At 37.1% G+C, this 21,154-nt stretch overlaps 2 protein-coding genes across 10 annotated transcripts; one reads left to right on the top strand and one right to left on the bottom strand.

Annotated features, from left to right (window-relative positions):
- The first annotated feature begins 1,191 nt into the window (after window positions 1-1,191).
- On the top strand, window positions 1,192-15,285 carry LOC104887497 (uncharacterized). 9 transcript variants are annotated; one of them, XM_048639698.1, is made up of 15 exons: window positions 1,251-1,467; window positions 3,029-3,128; window positions 3,439-3,506; window positions 6,372-6,512; window positions 6,963-7,082; window positions 7,184-7,570; window positions 7,711-7,925; window positions 9,342-9,647; window positions 9,823-10,033; window positions 10,425-10,517; window positions 10,636-10,727; window positions 13,448-13,565; window positions 13,659-13,744; window positions 14,292-14,343; window positions 14,441-15,285. In XM_048639698.1, exons 5-15 carry the CDS (start codon window positions 7,074-7,076, stop codon window positions 14,924-14,926), a joined length of 2,055 nt encoding a protein of 684 aa, XP_048495655.1. In that variant the 5' UTR covers window positions 1,251-1,467; window positions 3,029-3,128; window positions 3,439-3,506; window positions 6,372-6,512; window positions 6,963-7,073; the 3' UTR covers window positions 14,927-15,285. The 9 variants fall into 9 exon arrangements, 8 of the variants coding, with proteins under 8 accessions (XP_048495655.1, XP_019103555.1, XP_048495657.1 ...); XM_019248010.2 differs by lacking the exon at window positions 3,439-3,506; XM_048639701.2 differs by lacking the exons at window positions 1,251-1,467; window positions 3,439-3,506 and having other exon boundaries at window positions 2,900-3,128; window positions 7,184-7,205; window positions 7,383-7,570.
- A 4,569-nt stretch (window positions 15,286-19,854) lies between these two features.
- Window positions 19,855-20,911, bottom strand: LOC125495067 (uncharacterized). The gene is made up of 2 exons (XM_048639730.2): window positions 20,719-20,911; window positions 19,855-20,644 (listed from the first exon to the last, which is right to left on the bottom strand). Exons 1-2 carry the CDS (start codon window positions 20,884-20,886, stop codon window positions 20,354-20,356), a joined length of 459 nt encoding a protein of 152 aa, XP_048495687.1. The 5' UTR covers window positions 20,887-20,911; the 3' UTR covers window positions 19,855-20,353.
- Between the last annotated feature and the right edge of the window lie 243 nt (window positions 20,912-21,154).

A 21,154-nucleotide genomic window follows, 5' to 3' on the forward strand; every position in this document is an offset into this window, starting at 1 on the left:
GCCACTAATCACGAACCGACGTGTTGGCTTGCAACAATCTCTTTAAAAGTAGCTGAAATCTTGACTGCACAACCATACAAGTTGATGATTTTTTTCTAAATGTCCAGATGCTTCTAGAGGCATATATGTTAAAAGTCTTCTTGGTGGAAATGATGACAATGTTTCAGCTATGGAAGACTAGTAATTGTATTTGTAATCTTTGTGTTTTTTTTTTTGTTTTTTTGTTTTTATTTTTTTTACTTTGTTATGTTTATGCTGTAGACAAACATCTTGTGTCTTCGACAAGTAAGTGTTTTGTGATGTTTTTAGTTGGTATTAACATTGCCAAGAAGTGACATTTTGAATTTTGATGAATGAAGTGATATTGGAAATAAATTTGATTATAAAATTAGGTTGATTATACGAAACAAGCTCAATGAGTACAATTATAGGTTGAAACAACTTTAATCTAAAAAGCAAGTTGATTTATTTTCTTAAGAATCAAACAGTCACAAAGGAAGTTCGGGTATATACCATATTCTTTTTGGAGTTGAACCAAACAAGTAGGAGATTTCAAGACATTCATTTCCTTTTTTCTTATATCCTTTTTGGTTGCCTTTTACACCTATGTGATTGTGAATCATACCACCCAAGTTTTTTTTTTGTAAGGAGATATACTTTGTTAATTTGTAATAAGGTATAAGAATTTTAGTTGACACTAAGTTATTACTAAATTCCCAATTATCACCCACTTTCGAAAGAACTTTTCTGCCCACAATCTCTAACATGAGAAATGTCAAATCTCGAATAGTTATGTGTAAAAAACACATATATCATTGATAATATTGTGAAAGAAATTTAATATTTAACGAATCAAGAAACAATGTACAATATCACTAATTATAAACCAATTATAAACAATGTTACAAACCACTTATTTTAAAAACTTGGGCAGACAACCACCTTTTTCATTCTTTTTTTTTTTGTGAGAAACCACCGCTTGTCAAATTTCGGGATTCATTTATAAACCAAAACAGAAAAAAAAGAAAAAAAAGATTATAAAAAACCGTTTGCAACCTGCGTTCGCAAGTAACATTAAAATCACTAACCTATATTTGGCTTAATTGGTATAAAGGTTTGTTAACTCTAAGTTCAGCATGATTCAAATTCGATTTGAATAGCTACCACCTATAGTAAATGGGTAAGGTTTGTTAACTCTGAATTATCAAAGATTGACTTAAATGTGGAAAATGAGGCAAATGTTGGCTTATTCAATTTTTCCTCTAAATAATGAATATCAATTTGAGATTAGACAAAACTTCCTCCAACACCACCTGTGAACTCTAAACCCTTTCACCATAGCAGTAGCAGTTTATGAGCTAAAATAATTTTCCAAAATCATCTCAGTGTCTGCTTGTTGGCGGTTTCGAACTTGCGTCGTCTATATCTCCGGCGACTGGCTAGCCGTTGATGTCAGCAAGTCAACGGGTCAGACTTATTCCCCCTCTTACTCTATCTTCCTCACTTCCTCTTCCACTTCAGTTTAAATCTTAATATGTGTGAATTCGGATTATTTTCGATGATCATATTTGTAAGTTTGCTCTAAATATCAACTGCTAAAATGGTTTATTAATTACTATTACTGTCTTTATTTGATTTGTTAAATAATAATTACTATCCGTCTATCCCCTTCTGGGTTTTGTTAATTCCCATAATATGCATAGATAATTTGTTTTACTTTCTGGAGCTGAAGTTAATAATAGTACACTTTGGCTTTATCTTGATTGCTAATTTTATGGGTTGCTTAGTTTGTGTTTGGACGAAGTCATTAGTTAGGAAACCTCGAAATAGGGTATATGTAGACTTATCAATTCCTTTAATTGCAAAACTTAGATGGTGCACACGCTAGTACATAAAGCATGGTACACACGCTAGTAGGAGCCATATTGGGTCACGTGACCCCGCAAATTAAAAAAAAAATTAAAGATTTTTCAGGAAAAAAAAATAAAAAAAAGAAAATAGTGAAGCGCAGCAGTGCAGCATTAAACGACTAAAATGTCAATTTCTGCTTCTTGTCTTTTTGGTCCACTTTCATATACTCCATCTGTCCCATATTATAGTGCTTCTTTCCTTTTAAGGTGTCCCAAAAATATAATTCTTGTTTCCATTTTTTATTCCACACATTTCTATGATTTTCCTAGAAAAATTGTGCCACCATTATTTATTTGCTTGTTGAAAATAGTTTTTTTGCTTTGTTTATTCAACTCAAAGGTTGAATGAGTCATGCATTTAATTCTCTTTCACCACTTATGGTCATTCTCTCTCCTGAAATCAACTTTTCCCCATAACATTTATTTTCAATACACAAACACTCTTTACATTTCTCTTAGATTCTATTTACCTTAATAAACGTAAAAAAAATAGAATCAGACACTAGAATATAAGACAGAGGGAGTATTAATTATTGTGGTCCCCAATTTCCCAACTCCTAATTTTTATCAGATTTTAAATTATATTAAAAATTAAAAACCATTTAATTTTGAAAACATAATTGCTATATACAGCAAAGGAAAAGGCTAAATACAACATCTAAAATTATGGCTAACTTAACCATGGTTAATTAAATTTTTTTTTAATAATATAATTACACAATTATTACTCACCTCATACCAAATTTGAGAATATAATTTCACTCACCACAAACACTTTTTCCTTTACCGCGTAAGTAATATTTTATATTTTTCGGGTTGCGATTATGGAAATGAGGTCATTTATCATAGATGACCCCCCAAAGCGGGGTCATTTGTCATAGATGACCCTCCCTTAGGGGGGTCATTTGTCAGATGATCCCCCAAGAATAGGTTAGTCTTTTAATATGTTTTGCTGTATTTAACCTTTTTTTTTTTTTTTTTTTTTTTTTTTGGTTATAGCACATCCCTTTGAAAACTAACAATTTCTCAATCCTTCCTTACCCAATTCTCACGCTTAATTTTTTTTTTACCTCACTCTCACTGTCTCACTGAGTCGCTGCCCACTGCCCACTGCCCAGACGCCCAGACCTCGCCGCCGTCCGCCGCACTGCACCGCACCGGCACCGCGGCCTCCTCCGACCTCTGACCAGCCCGCAGCCGGTAGCCATCGCCCATCAGGTACGTATTAATTGTAAAACTATTTACAGAATTTAAATTTTAATTCTTTTACATTATTTATTTTATAATTCCTAAATTGTATATTTAAAATCTTATTTGGTTGATACTTGATATTAATTGTAATATTTGCATATATGTGTGATGTGTGAATTTTCGAATTTGTAAGGTGTGATAAGTGATTAATGCATTTAGTTAGTTTGTTGTTTATTTTTTTTGTGAATGTTGAAATTGTGAGATGTAAATTTGTATGAATAATTCCTTAATTTGTGTATCCATAGGTGTTAATTAAAACTTGTTGTATATATTTCAGAATGAGGAGGATAATAGAGGGATATTTCGAGTGTTCTTTCGAAAGGATACATACTCTACTCTCTAATGGTTGGTAGTACTCTTATTTAAAATCTTGGAAGCGCCATTATTTGCAAGTAATGCTTCAATTCCACCCATTCTATTCTTTGCCGCGATTTGTACCTGTAATCCCAACAAAGTTCTCCAACCAGCTGAGTTTCGAGCAGCACTACCGCCATCTTTGTGACCTTTTTGTTACTTTTACACGCTCTCGGGCACTCTTAAAAGGCCTCCAACTCCATGCTCATGTCTTCAAATTAGGATTCCAATCTATTCCTCTTGTTGCCCATCACTTGATCAACTTCTATTCGAAATCTCAGCTTCCCGCTTTTTCCCGCCAAATCTTTGACGAAACGCCTGTCAAAGTTTCTAGTACCTGGAACTCGGTTATCTCTGCTCTTTCCCAAAATGAACTCCCTTATGTTGCTCTTGAGCTGTTCCATCAAATGCTGGAAAACGAGTTTCGGCCTGATGACCATACATACCCAAGTGCGATAAAGTCATGTGCGATTTTGGGGAGGGTTGATGTTGGAAGATTGATTCATGGTGTTGTGGTGAAAACTGGGTATGAGAGGGATTTGTTTGTAGCAAGCTCAATGGTGGATATGTACGGGAAATGTGGGGAGATTTGGGATGCACGGAAAATATTTGACGAAATGCCTCATAGAAATGTAGTGTCTTGGACTGGAATGATTTTTGGATATGCGCAATTGGGTGAAAATGAGGAAGCCCTCAGGTTGTTTAGGTTTGCTCTAGAGGAGGGTGTAGATGTTAATGATTTTACGTTCTCGAGTGTGCTTCATGTATGTGGTAATGTGACACTTTTGGAATTGGGGAAGCAAATTCATGGCTTGTGCTTAAAGAAGAGTTATCATACATCAAGTTTCGTTGGGAGTGGCTTGATCTCGTTGTACTCTAAGTGTGGGATCATAGAAGGCGCGTATCATGCATTTGATGAAGTGAAGATAAAGAATGTTGGGATGTGGAATTCTATGTTGATTGCTTGCGCTCAACATGCTCATACTTCAAAGGTGCTGGAAATGTTCCATAGTATGGAAACTGATGGAACTAAACCCAACTTCATCACCTTCTTGTCTTTGCTTTATGCCTGCAGTCATTCTGGATTGGTTAAACAAGGGCGGTTTTACTTTGACCTTATGAAAAAGTACGGAGTTGAACCAGGACACCAACATTATGCCACCTTAGTTGATTTACTAGGCCGTGCTGGGAAGTTGGAAGAGGCATTTGCAGTTATTAAGGAGATGCCCATTGAACCAACTGAGTCAGTTTGGGGTGCTTTATTGACTGGTTGCCGACTACATGGCAAAACGGAATTAGCAGCCTATGCTGCTGACAAGGTTTTGGAGTTAGGAAATGTGGGTTCTGGCATATTTGTGTTATTATCTAATGCTTATGCAGCAGCTGGAAGACTCCAAGACGCAGCTAATGTTAGGAAGATGTTAAGGGATAAAGGGATAAAGAAGGAAACAGGCTTAAGCTGGGTTGAGGAAGGAAACAGAATTCATGCTTTTGCTGCTGGGGACAGATGTCATCCGAAATCCAAGCAGATATATGAGAAATTGGAGGAATTGGAGGATGAGTTGGAGCGAGCTGGGTATGTTGCTGACACTAGTTTTGTTTTGCAACCAGTGGATGATGATGCTAAAAAACAAGCAATTAGGTATCATAGCGAGAGACTAGCAATCGCTTTTGCGTTAATCAGCTTCACACGTGACAGGCCTATTCGGATTATGAAAAACTTGCGTGTATGTGGTGATTGTCACACTGCTATCAAGTTTATGTCCAAGTGCACTGGAAGAACAATTATTGTGAGAGACAATAGCAGATTTCATAGGTTTGAGGATGGGAAATGCTCATGTGGGGACTACTGGTAATTGAATTTTGACAGCAAGCATAGCAAAATGACTGAAATGACACGAGCAACCTAAGTCTCTTGCATTAGTTGTAATTTTTTGGCTTATATAGGAGGGTTTTCTCCTAACCATTAGAGATACTTTCGTCAATCATACATCGAATACAGTGTTTCATGGAACATTTATGGAGTTCTTTCAATTTAGCAGTACATAAATTAAGCACCATCATAATTGTGGATGCTGTCAATGGAATTTTTGTTTCTCCAATCAAAATTATATCATTGCAGTTTCCTAATTGAAACATGTCTGATAGTGTAACGAAAGCATATTCAACTTTTAGATTTATTGATTTCATCATATTATCTTATTAGTTTGAATATTTGCTTTCATTTACTTTTGTTTGAATATTTGGATTCAATGGAATAAATGTTATCTTAAGAAAAAAAAGTTGAAGTATTGCTGTCATGGAATTGAAACTCTCCTGCTATAGTCTATTCTATAATGAATTTCAGATTTGCTGTTTCGCGAAATACGGTTACAGAATGGCATAATAAAAATCACATACTTCTTTCTGCATTGTCCGTTCCGTAACACAAACTTGCTGCATCAGAACATTTTTATCCCCATTACATCCGTTCTTTTCAAACATCAACCTAGATATTTGATGAATTAATTATATAGCTGATGAAACATGATATTCTAATAGATTTGATTATATTATGCTGTAATAATGTTTCATAAACTAAAACAATGCAAATAAGGTTAGAACATATTAATGTGAATTATTTGAAAAAAGTCACCCCGCATCGACCGCTATCCATTCCATTCATCCGTTACAAGCCGCTTCCGCGACAACGCAAAAGTTATTGCGATCGTGACCGCATTGCAATTTTTTTCCTTGTATTTGCTGCTTAGAACCTTAGTGATGTCTTAAACTAGACTAACTCTTAAAATGAATAGCTCTAAAAATGATAAGACATTACAAAAATATTGTATGAGTTTAATGTTTTTCCAATTTCAGGTCTGCGGTCCCTCTTTGTATCTCCCTCCTTTTCAACATCTTTTCCCTCGCTACTGGCCTCATCCTCACTTCCTGAAACCATGTTTAATATCATTGAGGGAATCAGATAGACATTGATGATGACTGCCTCTCATCAACGAGGTTCTCTTCTCTCTCGTTCTTTCTTGCTAAATACTACATTGGGCTCTTTCTTGTTACAGCTCATGAATTTCATATATTCAATATGGTTTCATTGCAAAATATGTTTGAACTTCGTTTCATTGGACATCTTTGGGTGTGAATTTTGCTGCTAGTTGATTATAAAGCTGGAGTTTTTGTGGCAGAGAAATTATTCTGGGGAAACAAACTCAAGAGCCGAGGGCCTGTTCGTTATCGTTTTTTCTTTCTAGTTTTCAGTTTTTTTGAAAACTAAAGACAAAAATATAGAAACCAGAAAGCGTGTAGTTTCCAGTTTTTTGTCGTCATTTTTCATAAATTGACAAAACTGGAAACTGGTTTTTTAGGGGTCCCCACACAGTGCAGCGATGCTCATAAGGTGTTTGTTTGAATGCCTTAACTTGTATTAACTTTTCTTTTTCCTTTTTTCCCCAGATTTGCATGTGGGTGCAAATTAATTTTTCTAGGTGAACGCATTCAAGAAAGCAGCATTAGATAACTTTGTTTGTACGATTGTTTGGGAAAGATCTCCTCTTGCTTGTTTCCATGAAGCTTGTAAGCCCACCTCCTGTTTTAGATTTCTTTAAGTTAATGTATATGATGATTCTTTCACATATATACTTCATTCTTTCTCCTGTTTTTCTCTCTATTTACAGACTTGCCTAAGCAAGGGCCAAGGTTATTATTTCCCACCTTGTCACATGATTGAAATTAGTGGATTCCGCATTTTGGTGGATTGTCCATTGGATCTTTCAGCTCTGTTGATTTTCTCTCCTATTCCTGCTTATTCCGATCGAAGGCTTGAAGAGGCTCTTGGTTGCTCATGCCATGTCTGTTTGGTCACTGATTGTGCAGCTCATAAGAAGCAAAAAGTAGAAAATTCCGTTGATGCTAGTAGTTTAATTTATGGAGTCCCTTGGTATAAAACTGTTTGCAACTTGCACTTGTGGGATGTTTCTTTCATTGATGCTGTTTTAATCTCAAGCCCTATGGGAATGCTTGGATTGCCTTTCTTGACCCGCAATAAAAATTTCTCTGCTAAGGTAAACGTTCAAGTATTTCTCCAAATAGTCACTCCTGTACTTCTGTTTTCCAGTTGTCTTCGCTTCTTTAGTTCTGTCGTTTCTGGACATGGTGTCCTGTTTATTGATATGGTTTCTGTCATATGGGTTTGATCGATCAGATATATGCAACTGAAGCAACAACAAGGATCGGGCAGCTTATAATGGAGGAGCTTGTTTCAATGCATAGGGAGTTGAGACAGTTTTATGGACCTGAAAATTCAGAGTGTCCCCAGTGGATGAAGTGGGATGAGCTTGACAAGTTTCCACCTTCAGTGCAAGAGAGACTTGTGGGCAAAGATGGGACAGGGCTGGGTGGCTGGTCAGCATTGTATAGGTATTATTTTGTTTTAATGCTTTAAATTTCTTGGCTGATGATTTTTGATGATGGTTGGGTGTTTATACTTTTGCTTCAAATTATTGAGATACTACCATGTTTATCAATACTTGCAACCGTCTGACTTTCATGCTTGTCACTACACATCTTTGACCATTATATCTTTAGTTATCAACGGTTGCAAATATTGAAAAACAGATGAAGTATTTGTTATGGACATTGTGTAATAGACTAGCCTAGGGAGAGGAGCACTTTTGGTATTAAATAACTAGTTAGTTTTTATTAGTAGCTTGAAGAATAAGTTAGGGAGTTAGGAAGGAAGTATGTCTATAAATAGAATAGATTAGGGAGAGAGAAATCATGTTGAATATTGAGTAGTATTTTGGGTGAACTTTTAAGAGTTCAATGGGAGAGCACAAGCCTCTCGAAAGCTTGTAATTATCATCTTATTTTACTGTTTTTTCCAGAAATTATCAATTAAGTCCATTTTACTCCTTAATCTTCTTCTCTAATCTGTCCTAGTGATGTCAGTTCATCACACATTACATATATAGCTTGCTCACTTAGTTTCAATTATTTGTCGCTTTGACTATCTTTTCTTGCTTTAAATATTATTTTGGTAAATACTCTGTGAACTTTTCCACCTATACCTTTTCTTTTAATAATCCATAGATAATTGTATCAAATAATTATGCAAAAGAGGCGAAGAGCAAAATGCATCTTATATTATTTAGGTAAATACTCTTGATATCTGAAATAAAGGGAGTATTTGTTCAAGCTCAACTTTGTGCTTAGCAATTTAATTTATATGGTTGGTTAGAAAAGTTGGATGGAAGTTATCTTTCGTTGATTATGAATGGTCATTCTGTTTGAAATCATTTTGAAGCCAAAACAAATTTCTAATATAAAACAATATAAGATGAATACAACCCCTGAATTATTGAGGAAATGGTGATTGAAATTGTGGGGTTATGAGTAGTTGCAATGATCTTTAGGAGTTGATTAATGGTGCAATTGCGCAGTGATTGTTAGATTATTATGGAAATGGTAACTGAAATTACAGGGTTATGAGTAATTGCAATGATCTTTAGGAGTTGATTAATGGTGCAGTTGCACAATGTGTGTTAGATTATTATGCAATCGAATAAAGTGCAGCTAGACCAGGAAAATTTAATCAAGTGGATGAAGTTTGTAAAGACTTGATGAAATGACCCAATGCAGGTTTATTTCACAATATACTGGTTTTCTCTTTCCTCGTCTTTCTATGGTTTGAGCTTTCAGTTTGTGTTTAATTAGATCTGCACTAATAATCCGTCTCATAAGCAGATCAGGATTTGCTCTGTGCTTCAAACTTTTTTTCTTCATGCATTATTAGTGGCTTCTTTATCGTAGATTATAAGTTATTATTATTCTCAGTGCAGTTGATGTGAAGGGTAGCATTCAGAAGGTGCAATCACTTAAATACGCTGAAGAAACTTGCTATGGTGGCTTGTTGATTATTAAGGCATTCAGCTCTGGTCTCGATATTGGCACATCAAACTGGGAAATCAGAAGTCCTAAAAAAGACGTTGTTTTTATATCTAGCTCTGTCTTTGTCTCTGCTCCAGCTTTGAGCTTCGATTACCAGGCTCTTCAAGACCATGATATAGTACTGTTTTCAGATTTTTCTTCCCTTGATAGTATGGAAGACACTGAAGTAGAGACTGATCTTGCAGCTCCAATGTAATCCTCTGTTCCACACTTAAGTCTAGTTTTTGGTAGTCTATTTCATCAAGACGTACATCTCAGCTAGTAAAGATAAGAGATAAGATACATTAATAACATAAATGCTTTGACTGGATGTCCTGCGGTTATGTAATCTCATGATATATTTTAATTTTTGTTTATTATTATGTAGCAGCAATGACAATGTGGAAATGGCGTCTCTCCACACCTTAATTGACTATGATGAAAGTTCAGAGGAGGAACAAAAGCTAGCATATATATGCTCTTATGCCATTGATTCCCTTAAAGCTGGAGGTTCTGTCCTGATACCTATCTGTCGAATTGGCATAGTGTTGCAATTGTTGGAGCAACTATCATTTTCTGAGGGTTTTTTGAATTTAAAGGTAGGTGAACCTTCCTTCGTGCTAGAGTGTGTTTAAATGTCTTGTAGAGGATAATGTCTAATTGGTTCAAGAACAGGTCTAATCATCAACCGGCAAAACCTCTCTGTCACGCATATTAGGTTAACATTGGAATGTACCAAGGATTATGAGCAGATGAATTGTTTGTGTATCAATCATTGATTTAATCAGTTTCTAAAACTATGATTTAGATAGATCTAGGTGTTGGATCCATGTTATATGGAAAGAGATGAGATCTTATGTCTTGTATCTTCTGACGCTCTTGAATGGTACATCCTTCTTTTTTTTTTTTGGGAGAGAGGGGTTGACTAGTTGCATAATAGTCTTGTACAGTTTGATCTGACCACTGACCATCAGGTTATTGGTGCCATAGGTCCCTATATATTTCATTTCTTCTGTTGCAGAAGAACTATTATCCTACACCAACATAATACCAGAATGGCTATCTGTGCAGAGGCAGAAGAAGGTAAGTGTATCAAATTGGCCTTTCACCATTATATATATATATATATATATATATATATGTATAGTGATTTTATTATTGAGATTGAGACTACCTTGACTTTTGCTCTGATATGCTGCAGTTGTTTGCGGGTGAGCCCTTGTTTGCACATGCTAATCTTATAAAGGAGAAAAGGCTTCATCTGCTGTCTTCAATTTGTACAACTGATCTATTGTAAGATTTGCTTTTTTAATTGTGTTATTTTTATATTGTCTGCAATTATGACCACAATGTCTATCTTTGGAGCTGTTGTTCTGTAGATGACCACTTTTTCTATAATTGTCTCCAGAAAATCAATCTCATAGATTTTCATAGTGTGATGATGATAAGGTTTTATTAGATGGATGTTAGGATAGAGGCTGTGTACAGCTTTACATGTAGACCTCTCCTGGTCTCTGTTATGCACACATATGAGGGGGTTTCATCCGTCCTTTGTATTTTTTGCCGCTTTCCTGTCTCATTAGTCATATTTATAACTAGTCCTACATGTGCACACGATGGAGGCATTGATGTACAGAAAACAAAATTGAGAAACATTAGCTATAAAATTTATATCATCACTAAAACAATGACATTTTTTTAGGATATAAATATTAATTACATAGGGCCTAGGGGTATTTTAGGCATTTAAGAGGAAGGCCAAAGTCCTCAGGTGTTTCCTTATAGAATAGATTTTGCATGTAGTCTTGCTAATCTTACTAAATCTACCACCTTTGAAAGTGTTTGTGAAGTTTGAGTTCATTTGTGCGTAGAGTGTGGAAAAGGGAGGATAAAAGTATATGAAGACATTAAACTACTCATTGCGAAGGTCTTCATCTCCATTCTATGTATGAGACACTATTTACATATAGCTGCTTTTAGCGACTTATGCTTGATGAATGACAAGGAGTATCTAACATTTGAACATTTCTAGTCCGTGTGCTCTGCCATTTTTTGCATAAATGTTGGAGCACCAAACTGTCCCATATTGCTATATGATGTAGGCTCTAAACGTAAAATATCTCACACTGCCGTCACTCCTTGAACTCACTGCTAAAGAATTCTACTTAAGGAAGCGTTTGGTTGTCATGTGGTGAAGGGAGTGGAATCAAGAAAGGGGTAGAGGGGGAAAGGAAAGCAAAACCCTTAGATTTAATGTGTCATTCCTCTTTCTTCCTCCTCTTATCGCTCCTTCCACCATAGCACCACCGTTCCTCCCCTTGCCATGCCCCGCCACCCCTCCGGACCCCGGTAACACCATCACCCCTCTCCTCCCCCTCGGTTCTCGGAGCTCCCCTCACACTCCCCTTTAGTTCTCGCAGCGCCCCTCCCCCTCCCTTCAATTTCCGCAGCGTCGCCACCTCTCCTCCTCCCCTTCCCGCTGCGTCGTTGCCCCTCCTCCTCCCATTCTCGCTGCTGCCCCCTTTTCTCACCATCTCCTTTCTCTCTGTTCTTCTATGTTTTTTTTTCCTAGGGTTTGTGGGTGAGTGGTGGTTTAGGTGGTGGACAGTACTAGCAGTTTTTTCAAGTGGTGGGTGGTTTTCAAGTGGATGGATGGCTGGGTTTGGTGCTGGTTGATTTCTTGGTGGTTGAGTGACTTAGGTGGGTGGTTCTGGTGGATGATTGGGCGGTGTTGGTTGTTGTGGTGGAGGGGTCAGGTGGTGGTTGGTAGTCGGGTCAGATTGCAGTGGTGGCTGAGTGCTGGTGGTTGGGGGTGGTGGTTGAGTGGTTCGGTCTCATGGTTGTTGTGTAGTCAAGGAGATGGTCAATGATGAGCCAAAGAAAGGGTAAGTGAAACCTTGAGTTGGGGGGGGGGGGGAGAATGAGGGTAGAGGGCTTTGGGGTTAAGCTGAGTATAAAGGGAATCATTAAAGTGTGCAAACAAATAACAAGCTACTTGATTCCCTTACCCTTTCCAGAAGATTCCAACCCCCATGTCTTTAATATTTCTACTGTTATGAATTGACATAGCTTGGATTGAATTTAAGAAACTATAGAAATGAGATGAACAATGATTGATAATTTTTGGAAAAAGTGTAGAATAAAGTGATAACTACAAGCTTTCGAGAGGCTTGTTCTCTCTCAATGAACTCTTAAAAAGCTCAGCCAAACATTCATCAATTTTCAACATGCTTTCTCTCCCTAATATTCTGTATTTATAGGATTTCTTCCCTCCCTAAACCCTAACTCTCTAACTTATTCCTCAAGCTAACCTCTAATTGAATAATAACGCACTACCAATAGTACCCCTCTCCCTTAGGATGGTTCATTGCATTACCGGGCCCAAACTTGTCCTCAAGTTGGATAGAAATTTGCACTCAATTGACAGTGCATTATAATTCATATTAGAGGTTAGCTTGAAATTAGTTAGAGTTAGGGAGGGAAGAAATTCTGTGAATACAGAACATTAGGGAGAGAGAAAGCATGTTGAAAATTGATGAATGTTTTGGTGAGCTTTAAGAGTCCATTGGGAGAGAACAACCACTCGAAAGCTTTGTAGATATCACTTTTATTCTACTGGCCAGAAATTATCAATCAAAGTCCATCTTATTTCTATGATCAGTTTCTTATATTCAGTCCAAGCTATGTCAATTCATAACATTGACATCTTTGATTGAAGCTGCAGCTAATTTTTATGGCTACTTGAAGATCATAAAAGTGTTGCTGTTTAGAAGTTGCAAATATTTGGGAATGAGCAAGTCTAGCTATTGAAGTTTCATGATTCCAATTTATTGAAAGAACACTCTTACCTGAAGATGTTTTATAATGCAGGGCAAATATAAAATTGACAAGTATCTTAGGATTAATGGTCTAACTTTTTGTAGTTACATGATTTTTACATCGCTTGTATTGGATAACTTTGTGACATTTGCGATTTAGCACACCCTATTCTTGGGACTGACAATTGTTCACAGGAAAATTTGGCAAGAACCATGCATTGTATTCGCTCCTCATTGGAGCCTGCGACTTGGGCCTGCTGTTCATTTTCTTCAGCGTTGGCATGGGAATGAAAACTCATTGCTTATTCTGGAGGTGAATATTTTCCCATCACTTTATCATGTATAGTTCTATATTCTATGTAATTCCACTTAATTGTATTACAAAAATGTACTATGATTGATACAGAGAGGACTTGATGCTGATCTAGCTCTCCTACCTTTTAAACCTATGGCAATGAAGGTCCTTGAATGTTCGTTCCTCTCTGGCATAAGGTGAGATATTTATTTGTTCCTTTCCTTCTTTCTAAATGCTTCAACTTTTGTTGCACACATCTCCGGAGCAATTTTTGCCTGAATCGTTTTTTTTCATGGCCACTTTGGCATGTAATGTTATTTGACCCTACCACATAATTATTCTCTGTTTATGATCATTGAAGATCTGTATTTGTGGTGGGTGCTTTAGTTTTCTTCAACGATGTATTTATATAATATAGAATAAGGTTCAGGTGAAAACACTTCTTATATGAAAATGTGAGAACAGTGGATTAGTAATCCATTTTAGTAAAGATGAATTCCTTTTTTAATCTTACATTGCAATCCTTTACCCTGAAAATGTATCCTTTTGGAAGATTGGCTCTGCAAGGGAAATTGTGAACCATTTAGCTAAAACGAATTACTTGTTGGTTAAAAACGATTACTACAAAGCGTTCTCATGTACTCATATAAGAATTGTTTTTACGGGAACCGATATTCTTGTCTGCTTGCTGCCTGCAGTTATTCTCCATATTCTTGCTGTAATATGACTTCTGTGTTGTCTCAGATCAAGTAAAGTTGCACCTTTAATGGAGAAGCTACAACCGAAGTATGTGTTGGTAACTCTTCTTCCTGTAACTATTTGATTCAATCTCATTAGTCTATACCTTTGTCTCTATTAATTTACTGATATTTTTCTGTTTATGATTGAAACAGATACCTGAAGATTTGAAGACTCTTGTTGGCATTCCAAACGCAAAGTCAATCCCTGTGATATACTACTCTGAAAATATTATGCTACGTGTCCCTAGCCTAAAGAAAAGTGCGGAGCTCGAGATCTCATCAGATTTGGCCTCCCAACTTCAGTGGATAAGTTTGAAGGAGGATGATATTAACCTAACGAGATTGAAGGGGGAGCTGAGCTTAGAGCATGGGAAATATCGGTTACTTTCAGGGAATGATTCCAAGGGAACCCAAATTGATTCCGGAAGGCTTTCTAATGTGTTACAAAATATGGGTTTAAAACCATCTATAGAACAAGCTGCGAATCATGGGTCAGGTAGATCCTTTGATTTACATGTTCACGAGCCTAACAAGGCTTTAATAGAAGTGCGACCAACAAGGATATTGATCAGCACAACTGACAAGGACTTGGCCTCCCGCATTGCCAAAGCTATAGATAGTATGCTGTGCGACATGTAATGGGTCTCTTAGTTCACCATCAAGTGCACTGCAGTCTTGAAGAAAGAATGAGAAACATGAAGCGAACAACCTTCTTAAGTTTTGGTGTTGTTGGAGGCGGTCCTGCCTACGGAACGTGTTCCTTCAACCGTGAAAGGAACCAGCTGGCTTAACTGTTTGTTGTTGCTAAAGCATTTGAAACAGCAGCAGGCAACGTTCTTGTTGTACCAAGTTTTATGAATCAGAAATTAATTAGAAGTATCTTGTACCATATGAGAAGATTTATCTGTCCATTCATTAATGCAATTCAAAAATTCTACACTAGTAAGTTCTGAATAGTTCTATATAGTAATTTAGTTCTCTCCTGTTTACATGTTCCAGCACTTGGTATTAGATATGGCAGTTAGCTGATGAATGCATGCTTCACTGCCTGGTCTCTAGTTCCAAGAGTAAGTAGATGAAACTTTAGAGCATTAGAGCACCGATATTAGTGGAAATTGATGTTCCATTTCAAAAGAATTGGCAAAAAGAACCTGTTATAACAGACGTGAGAAAGAAACAAATAATGAATGTAAAACAATAAAAAAACAGACAACATATTTACGTGGTTCACCAATTTGGCTACGTCCACGGGTAGAGAGAATATTTTATTATGTGAGGAAAATCAGATGACAGAATTTAAATTAAAACTAAACCTTTTTTAGAAAGAGAAATTTCATTAATTGAAAATCAAACGACATCTACAATAAGTATTAAAGAAAAACAATATATAATCAAACAAAGTTAAATCAAATTCGTCTCTGAAGAAACTATAATGAAACTAGTGTGAGAATGTGTTTTTTCTCGTTTGATACTGCCCTCCTTAGTATAATGGAATTAGGGAGATTTATATTCATTTTTAGTAAAGAATTCCGACCCGATCCGAGAAAGCGTTGGAAAGAAAATAATCTCCTAATATAAGTTTGATTTGTATCTTGGGATTTTGCTTGGAGAAGGAGTAAAATCTCCTTTAGTAAATATTGTTGACTTGTGTAAACTCTTAGACTTGGGCTCTTATTTCCTTGTAGCCTTCGAATTGGGTTGTTTGTTATTTGGGCTAGTCCTTACTTTTCCCCTATTTGAACACCTATTATAAAATAAAACACTAATTAAACTCAATAGGTGATAAAAATAATGGAAAAATGGATGAGAATATCCACAACTTTGGGCGGTCCGCTTTTGATACCCCCAACTATTGGGGTGGTACGCCAAAATACCCCCCTTTCACTTGTGACCCGCTGTTTCGGTAAAAAGAACCCTTTTCCCTCCATTTGCTTCACCCTCCCCATGAATGCGTAATTTTCGAAACCCAGTGTTCATCAACAATAGTTACTGTAAATTTTCATCTTCTCAACCAAGTTTGGAGATTTATCATCAAGACACACGTTTTCATCTTTGGGGGAAAATTCTGCCACCCAAGTCTGCGTGAGAGGTAAATTTTCATCTTTGTTCTTGAATTTTGGATTTTTCTTTTCCGTTTTAATTTGTTAAATTTAGGGTAAGTTGGTTTGTATTTGGTGTAAATTGGTGATTCTGCTTGTGTTATTGTTGTTTATTGGACTTTTGTTGATAATATATCCTTGCATTACATTAGGTACCATGAAAAAAACATTTATTGATGACTCCATTGTTACTGTAATTTTTTTGGCATGGTGGGACTTTGACTAAGAATAATTTAGGAGTAACACAATATGTTGGGGGTGAAGCAAGAACATTCCTTGTAGACGCAGATGAGTTATGTTGGTTTTATTTGGAGGAATTAGCAGAGAAGTGCGGAAAGTACTCAAAGGTTGATGAAATATACTAACTTGTACCTGGTAGTAGTACTTTTGATGAAGGTTTGAAAAGGGTTAAATTTGATGATGAAGTGAGGGTGATGATTGATCTTGTACTTAGAAGTAGATGTATTGACTGCTATGTGGTCCATGTAGTTGATGTTCCTGATGTTGTTTTGTTGTTAGAGGGTGGATCACAATCTAGTGGGATGACATCTAATAAAGACACAACCCAGCCTAATTCTAGTAGTGCTGGACCACAAACTGGCCCAATAATAACCCAACAAATTAGGCCCAATAAATTGATTCCTACGAGGCCTAAATCTGGCCCAAAAAAGGTGGGAAACATTAGCAAAGGAAAAAGAGATGCTGCACATCTTTCCACCTCACAACAATTACAACCTCCACCAGGAAACACCCAAAAATCTGCACCCACTGATCATCCTCCATTTATTCCTTTTAACACTCCCTCATCTACTCCTTTGACTACACTTGAACCTAATACACAAATTGAACCTAGGACACAACCAACTACATAACCCTCTGATTACCATGTATGGTATGATGACAGACCTGACAGCCTCTGAACTGGAGTAAGTTGTTAGATGGCTATGATACAGATGATGAGTGCACCAAAGATCCACAGTATTATCACACAGACTTTGATGAAAGTGATAGTGAACTTGAAGAAGGTGAATTAGAGGAAGAGCATATTGAACTTAATGAAGATGGTGAGGCAGTAATATATGACTTTGAGATTCCTGAGTGCCTTGTGGAGCAACTTGATGGATTAGGGAATGACACCAGTGATGATGAGTATTGGGAGTCAAGAAAGAGAGTAAGTGGGTGGAATGAAAAAAATCATTGGCATAACAAATCAGTTATTAAAAGAAATTTTAAACAAATTTAAACAAAAAATATTCTAATCTAAAAGACTAAAATCTGGAATTCATATTTAGAATTGAAGAAGACAAGGAATCAGTTACCTTTGGCTGTCACTGTGTCGCGCTGATGGGTGAGTAGACTGAGTGCAACGAGTCGTCAAGGACTGCACGCCGCCGCCGCCGCGGTGAGTTACTCAGTTGGCAGATTGGCAGGGCAGTGATGTTCGTTGCTTAGCGAGTTAGGGTTTTGGACTTTGGAGAAAATAAAGGTCTGGCATTGGAGGGAAAGAGCATCAGAGCAATTTGGGCTTTTCAGTTTTATGTTTAGCTAATTTAGATAAAAGAGGAGAAAAGAAAAAAAAAAGGTTGATTTTTTGGTTTTGCCGGGATTCGAACCTCAGGTCGCGCGCATACACAAAGAGTTTCATGGAGAACAAAACCACCTTGACCACCACTTCTTTCATGTTTCATATTCCACGCAAATTGTATATATCATCTAGTTAAATATTTTTTATTTAAAAAAAAAACAAAACTGGGCAAATTTTTCCCAAAAATCATTGGGTTCACCTGAACCCAGTGAACCCATAGTAAATCCGCCCCTGTGTGCAAGAACAAGGGGCACAACAAAAGAACATGCCCTGACAAGGGTAAGGCAGTGGAACCAACACCAAAAACGCCATGTGGCAGACCTAGGAAAGACAGCACTCAACCAATAAACACTGTCAGTTCTGCCCCTCCTCCTTCACACTATGAAACAATTGCACAGCTATCAAGGATTGGTAAAAGTGACAGGGTGGTTGGAAAAGGAAGAAAGAAAAACACTGGTCCTTCAAAAAACAGGGTGAGTTACTCAATTAAGTCTTTGTATTAAATAAACCTACCTTGTATGTTTCTAACTCTATTTGTGTTTGTGCAGATGCCAGGGAGTTGGTGTCCTTTTTGATGGCCATGGCAACACTGTCATCAATTTGAGTTTTTTGGCAACTGAATTCATTTTCAGTATATTGAGATATTATGCCAACTTAACTAACCCTAACTGAACTCACAATCAGGCTCCTGGACAGAGTGGTGGACCAAGAGTGCACTAGTAGAATAAATGCTTATTGCTGCGGTCAGAAAGTAGCCTATTGCTGTACTTTTGTGCGCGCATCAATTAAGGGGGCAACAATAGGTATTAATTATATTGCTGCGATTTTAAAGCGCAATAATATCTACAAATATTGCTGCGGTTTTTAGGCCAAACCACAACAATATTGTTATGTATTATCTAGTTAGCAGGGAATATTGCTGCGGTTTTGGGCCACTCCTTAGATTTCCCTTCCCCTCCCATTGGCGAGTCTATCAATAAAAGGCATTGCATGCATATCACTTTAAACAAAGAATTGCAAAAACATCACAATAATTGAAGCATAAACAATCCCATATAACATATTAGGGCATACAAAAACTAACGCAATATCATCACAAAATCAGTTTTTAATACTCAAATCTTATAACTAATCATATATATACTTTATACTAATCATTTTAAACTACAATTTAAGCCAAAATTTTCATTAAAACACTAATTTAGAAAAATTTACAAAAAACTAACCGTGAAAAAGTGTGAGAAAAGCGCTGGTGGGAGGAGAAGCGCCGGATGTGGGAGGAGAAGCGCCGGAGGTGGGAGGAGAAGCGCCGGTGAAGGAGTGGCGTCGTTCAATGAAGAGTGGCGTCAGTGGAGAAGGAGTGAGGAGAAACGGTGGACCCAAAACGCGAATTGGGGACCCAAAACGAAAAAAGTAAAGAAACGGCCCACGCTGGTCGCCGGCAATGTCGCCAAACCCAGTCGCCCACTCCGGTCGCCGATTTTTTTGGTAAGAGTGTGAGAGAGTGTGAGAGGAGAGAGAGAGAGACCAAGAGAATGTATTCGTGAAGTGTGAAAGAAACCCCCGCCTGTTTTTTTGGCAACTTACAGCAAATATTGTTGCGGTTTCCACGTAGGACCGCAACAATATATTAAAAAAATAACTTTTTAATATATTGCTGCGGTCCTACGTGGAAACCGCAACAATATTAGCTGTTCAGGGCCCCATATGTTTTTAAAATGTATCCGTTAGACAATATTGCTGCGGTTTTGGGCGATGCAGCAATATTGTCAATTTCTATTTTTTTTTCTTTTTGCGTGTTATATTGCTGCGTATAGGTAAAACCGCAGCAATATCACCACAGCAATAAGCATTTATTCTACTAACGGTGGTGTCCCAGATGGCAGCAACAGCACAATTAACTCAAGGAAGTCAAGCTTCAAGCACCACAACACATTTGAGTTTAGAAAGTTAAATTGTCCTGTATCCCATGTTTTAACTTCTGTTTTTAGGTTCAACCTGACATTAGCTGAGTTGTGGTCTGGTTTTCATCTTTGTTTATGGTTGTGTATTGAACTTATGTTCTATTAATGACATATTTGGTTTACTTTTGATATGATTGCTTTTGGTTATTTGTATTTCCTTCAACACTATGAAGTAGCAAAAAAAAAATAGTTAACATAAAAGATTCCAAGATAATTCAAGTTGATTCTAAGATCATTCAAAAAACCATTACACCATTGTCTTGGCTGTCTATTACACAAAAAGGGCCAAAAGAGCAGCAAGACATGAACAAACCAAACAACAGCTTCCTACCCCAACCAAAATCCTACCCCAACTTCACATACACCTTCCTACCCCAACCAAAATCCTGCCTTCTCCTTCAACTTCACATACATTACTTCAACAAGAACATAATTGCAAAAAAACCCAAGACATGAACAAACCAAACAGCAACTTCTTCTCAGTGGTGTTGGACTTCAACTCATATAGAGTTTCAGTTGTGGCCATACCCATTTCCTCAACTTCATCCACCAACTTCTCCTTCTTCATTTTCAACTTCTTTATTTTGTCTCTCTGCAAAATATTATGATCTTCAAGTTCAGTAATAAACCCATCCCTTACAAAGATCCCATGTTGGAGTTCACGCACATCATCCACCTCATCTGCCCATTTGAAGAACCCACATGTTTGCTGCAAAATTAAACAAGAAAATAAGATTTTGCAAACCTAATTAAAAACAAAATCCACAAAATTCACATACTTACAGGCCAATAAGCACAGCCATAAAACCGTTTGCCTTTTGTTGGCCCTTCAACCCTAACAACCCTCATGGGCGCAATTTGTTGATTGTAACACACCATTTGACCACCACTGTTGGACCTTGTGGACCTAGACCTGTAAGAAGAAGAACCAGTTGTGGTGTTCGACGTCATTGAAGAACGAAGAAAGAGAGATGAGGAGAGATGTGAACAGAGAGATGAAGAGAAATGTGAGCAGGGGGTTTTATTGCCCAAAATTAACGGTCAAACATTAAATATGGGCAGTTGGTATATTAACCAGGCAATTAAAAGCACGAGTAAGGCACGTGCCTTTTTTTACCAGTTCTTCTGGTGGTAAGAGGTCAGCGGGGTATCTTTGGCATACTACCCCAATAGTTGGGGGTATTTAAAAATAACCCATAGTTGGGGGTATTAAAAGCCG

The sequence above is a fragment of the Beta vulgaris genome, chromosome 2 (genome assembly GCF_026745355.1).
Source record: "Beta vulgaris subsp. vulgaris cultivar EL10 chromosome 2, EL10.2, whole genome shotgun sequence".
Classification (NCBI taxonomy): Eukaryota; Viridiplantae; Streptophyta; class Magnoliopsida; order Caryophyllales; family Amaranthaceae; genus Beta; species Beta vulgaris.

What these genes read in the sequence shown, in the direction of transcription:
- LOC104887497 (XM_048639698.1), top strand. An exon ending in ATAAAAATTTCTCTGCTAAG is followed by an intron (nt 7,571 to 7,710) that starts GTAAACGTTCAA and finishes TTGATCGATCAG; the next exon opens with ATATATGCAACTGAAGCAAC. An exon ending in ATTTGTACAACTGATCTATT is followed by an intron (nt 10,728 to 13,447) that starts GTAAGATTTGCT and finishes AATTGTTCACAG; the next exon opens with GAAAATTTGGCAAGAACCAT.
- LOC125495067 (XM_048639730.2), bottom strand. Translation starts at nt 20,886, where the DNA reads ATGACGTCGAACACCACAACTGGTTCTTCTTCTTACAGGTCTAGGTCC. An exon ending in ATGGCTGTGCTTATTGGCCT is followed by an intron (nt 20,645 to 20,718) that starts GTAAGTATGTGA and finishes TTAATTTTGCAG; the next exon opens with CAAACATGTGGGTTCTTCAA.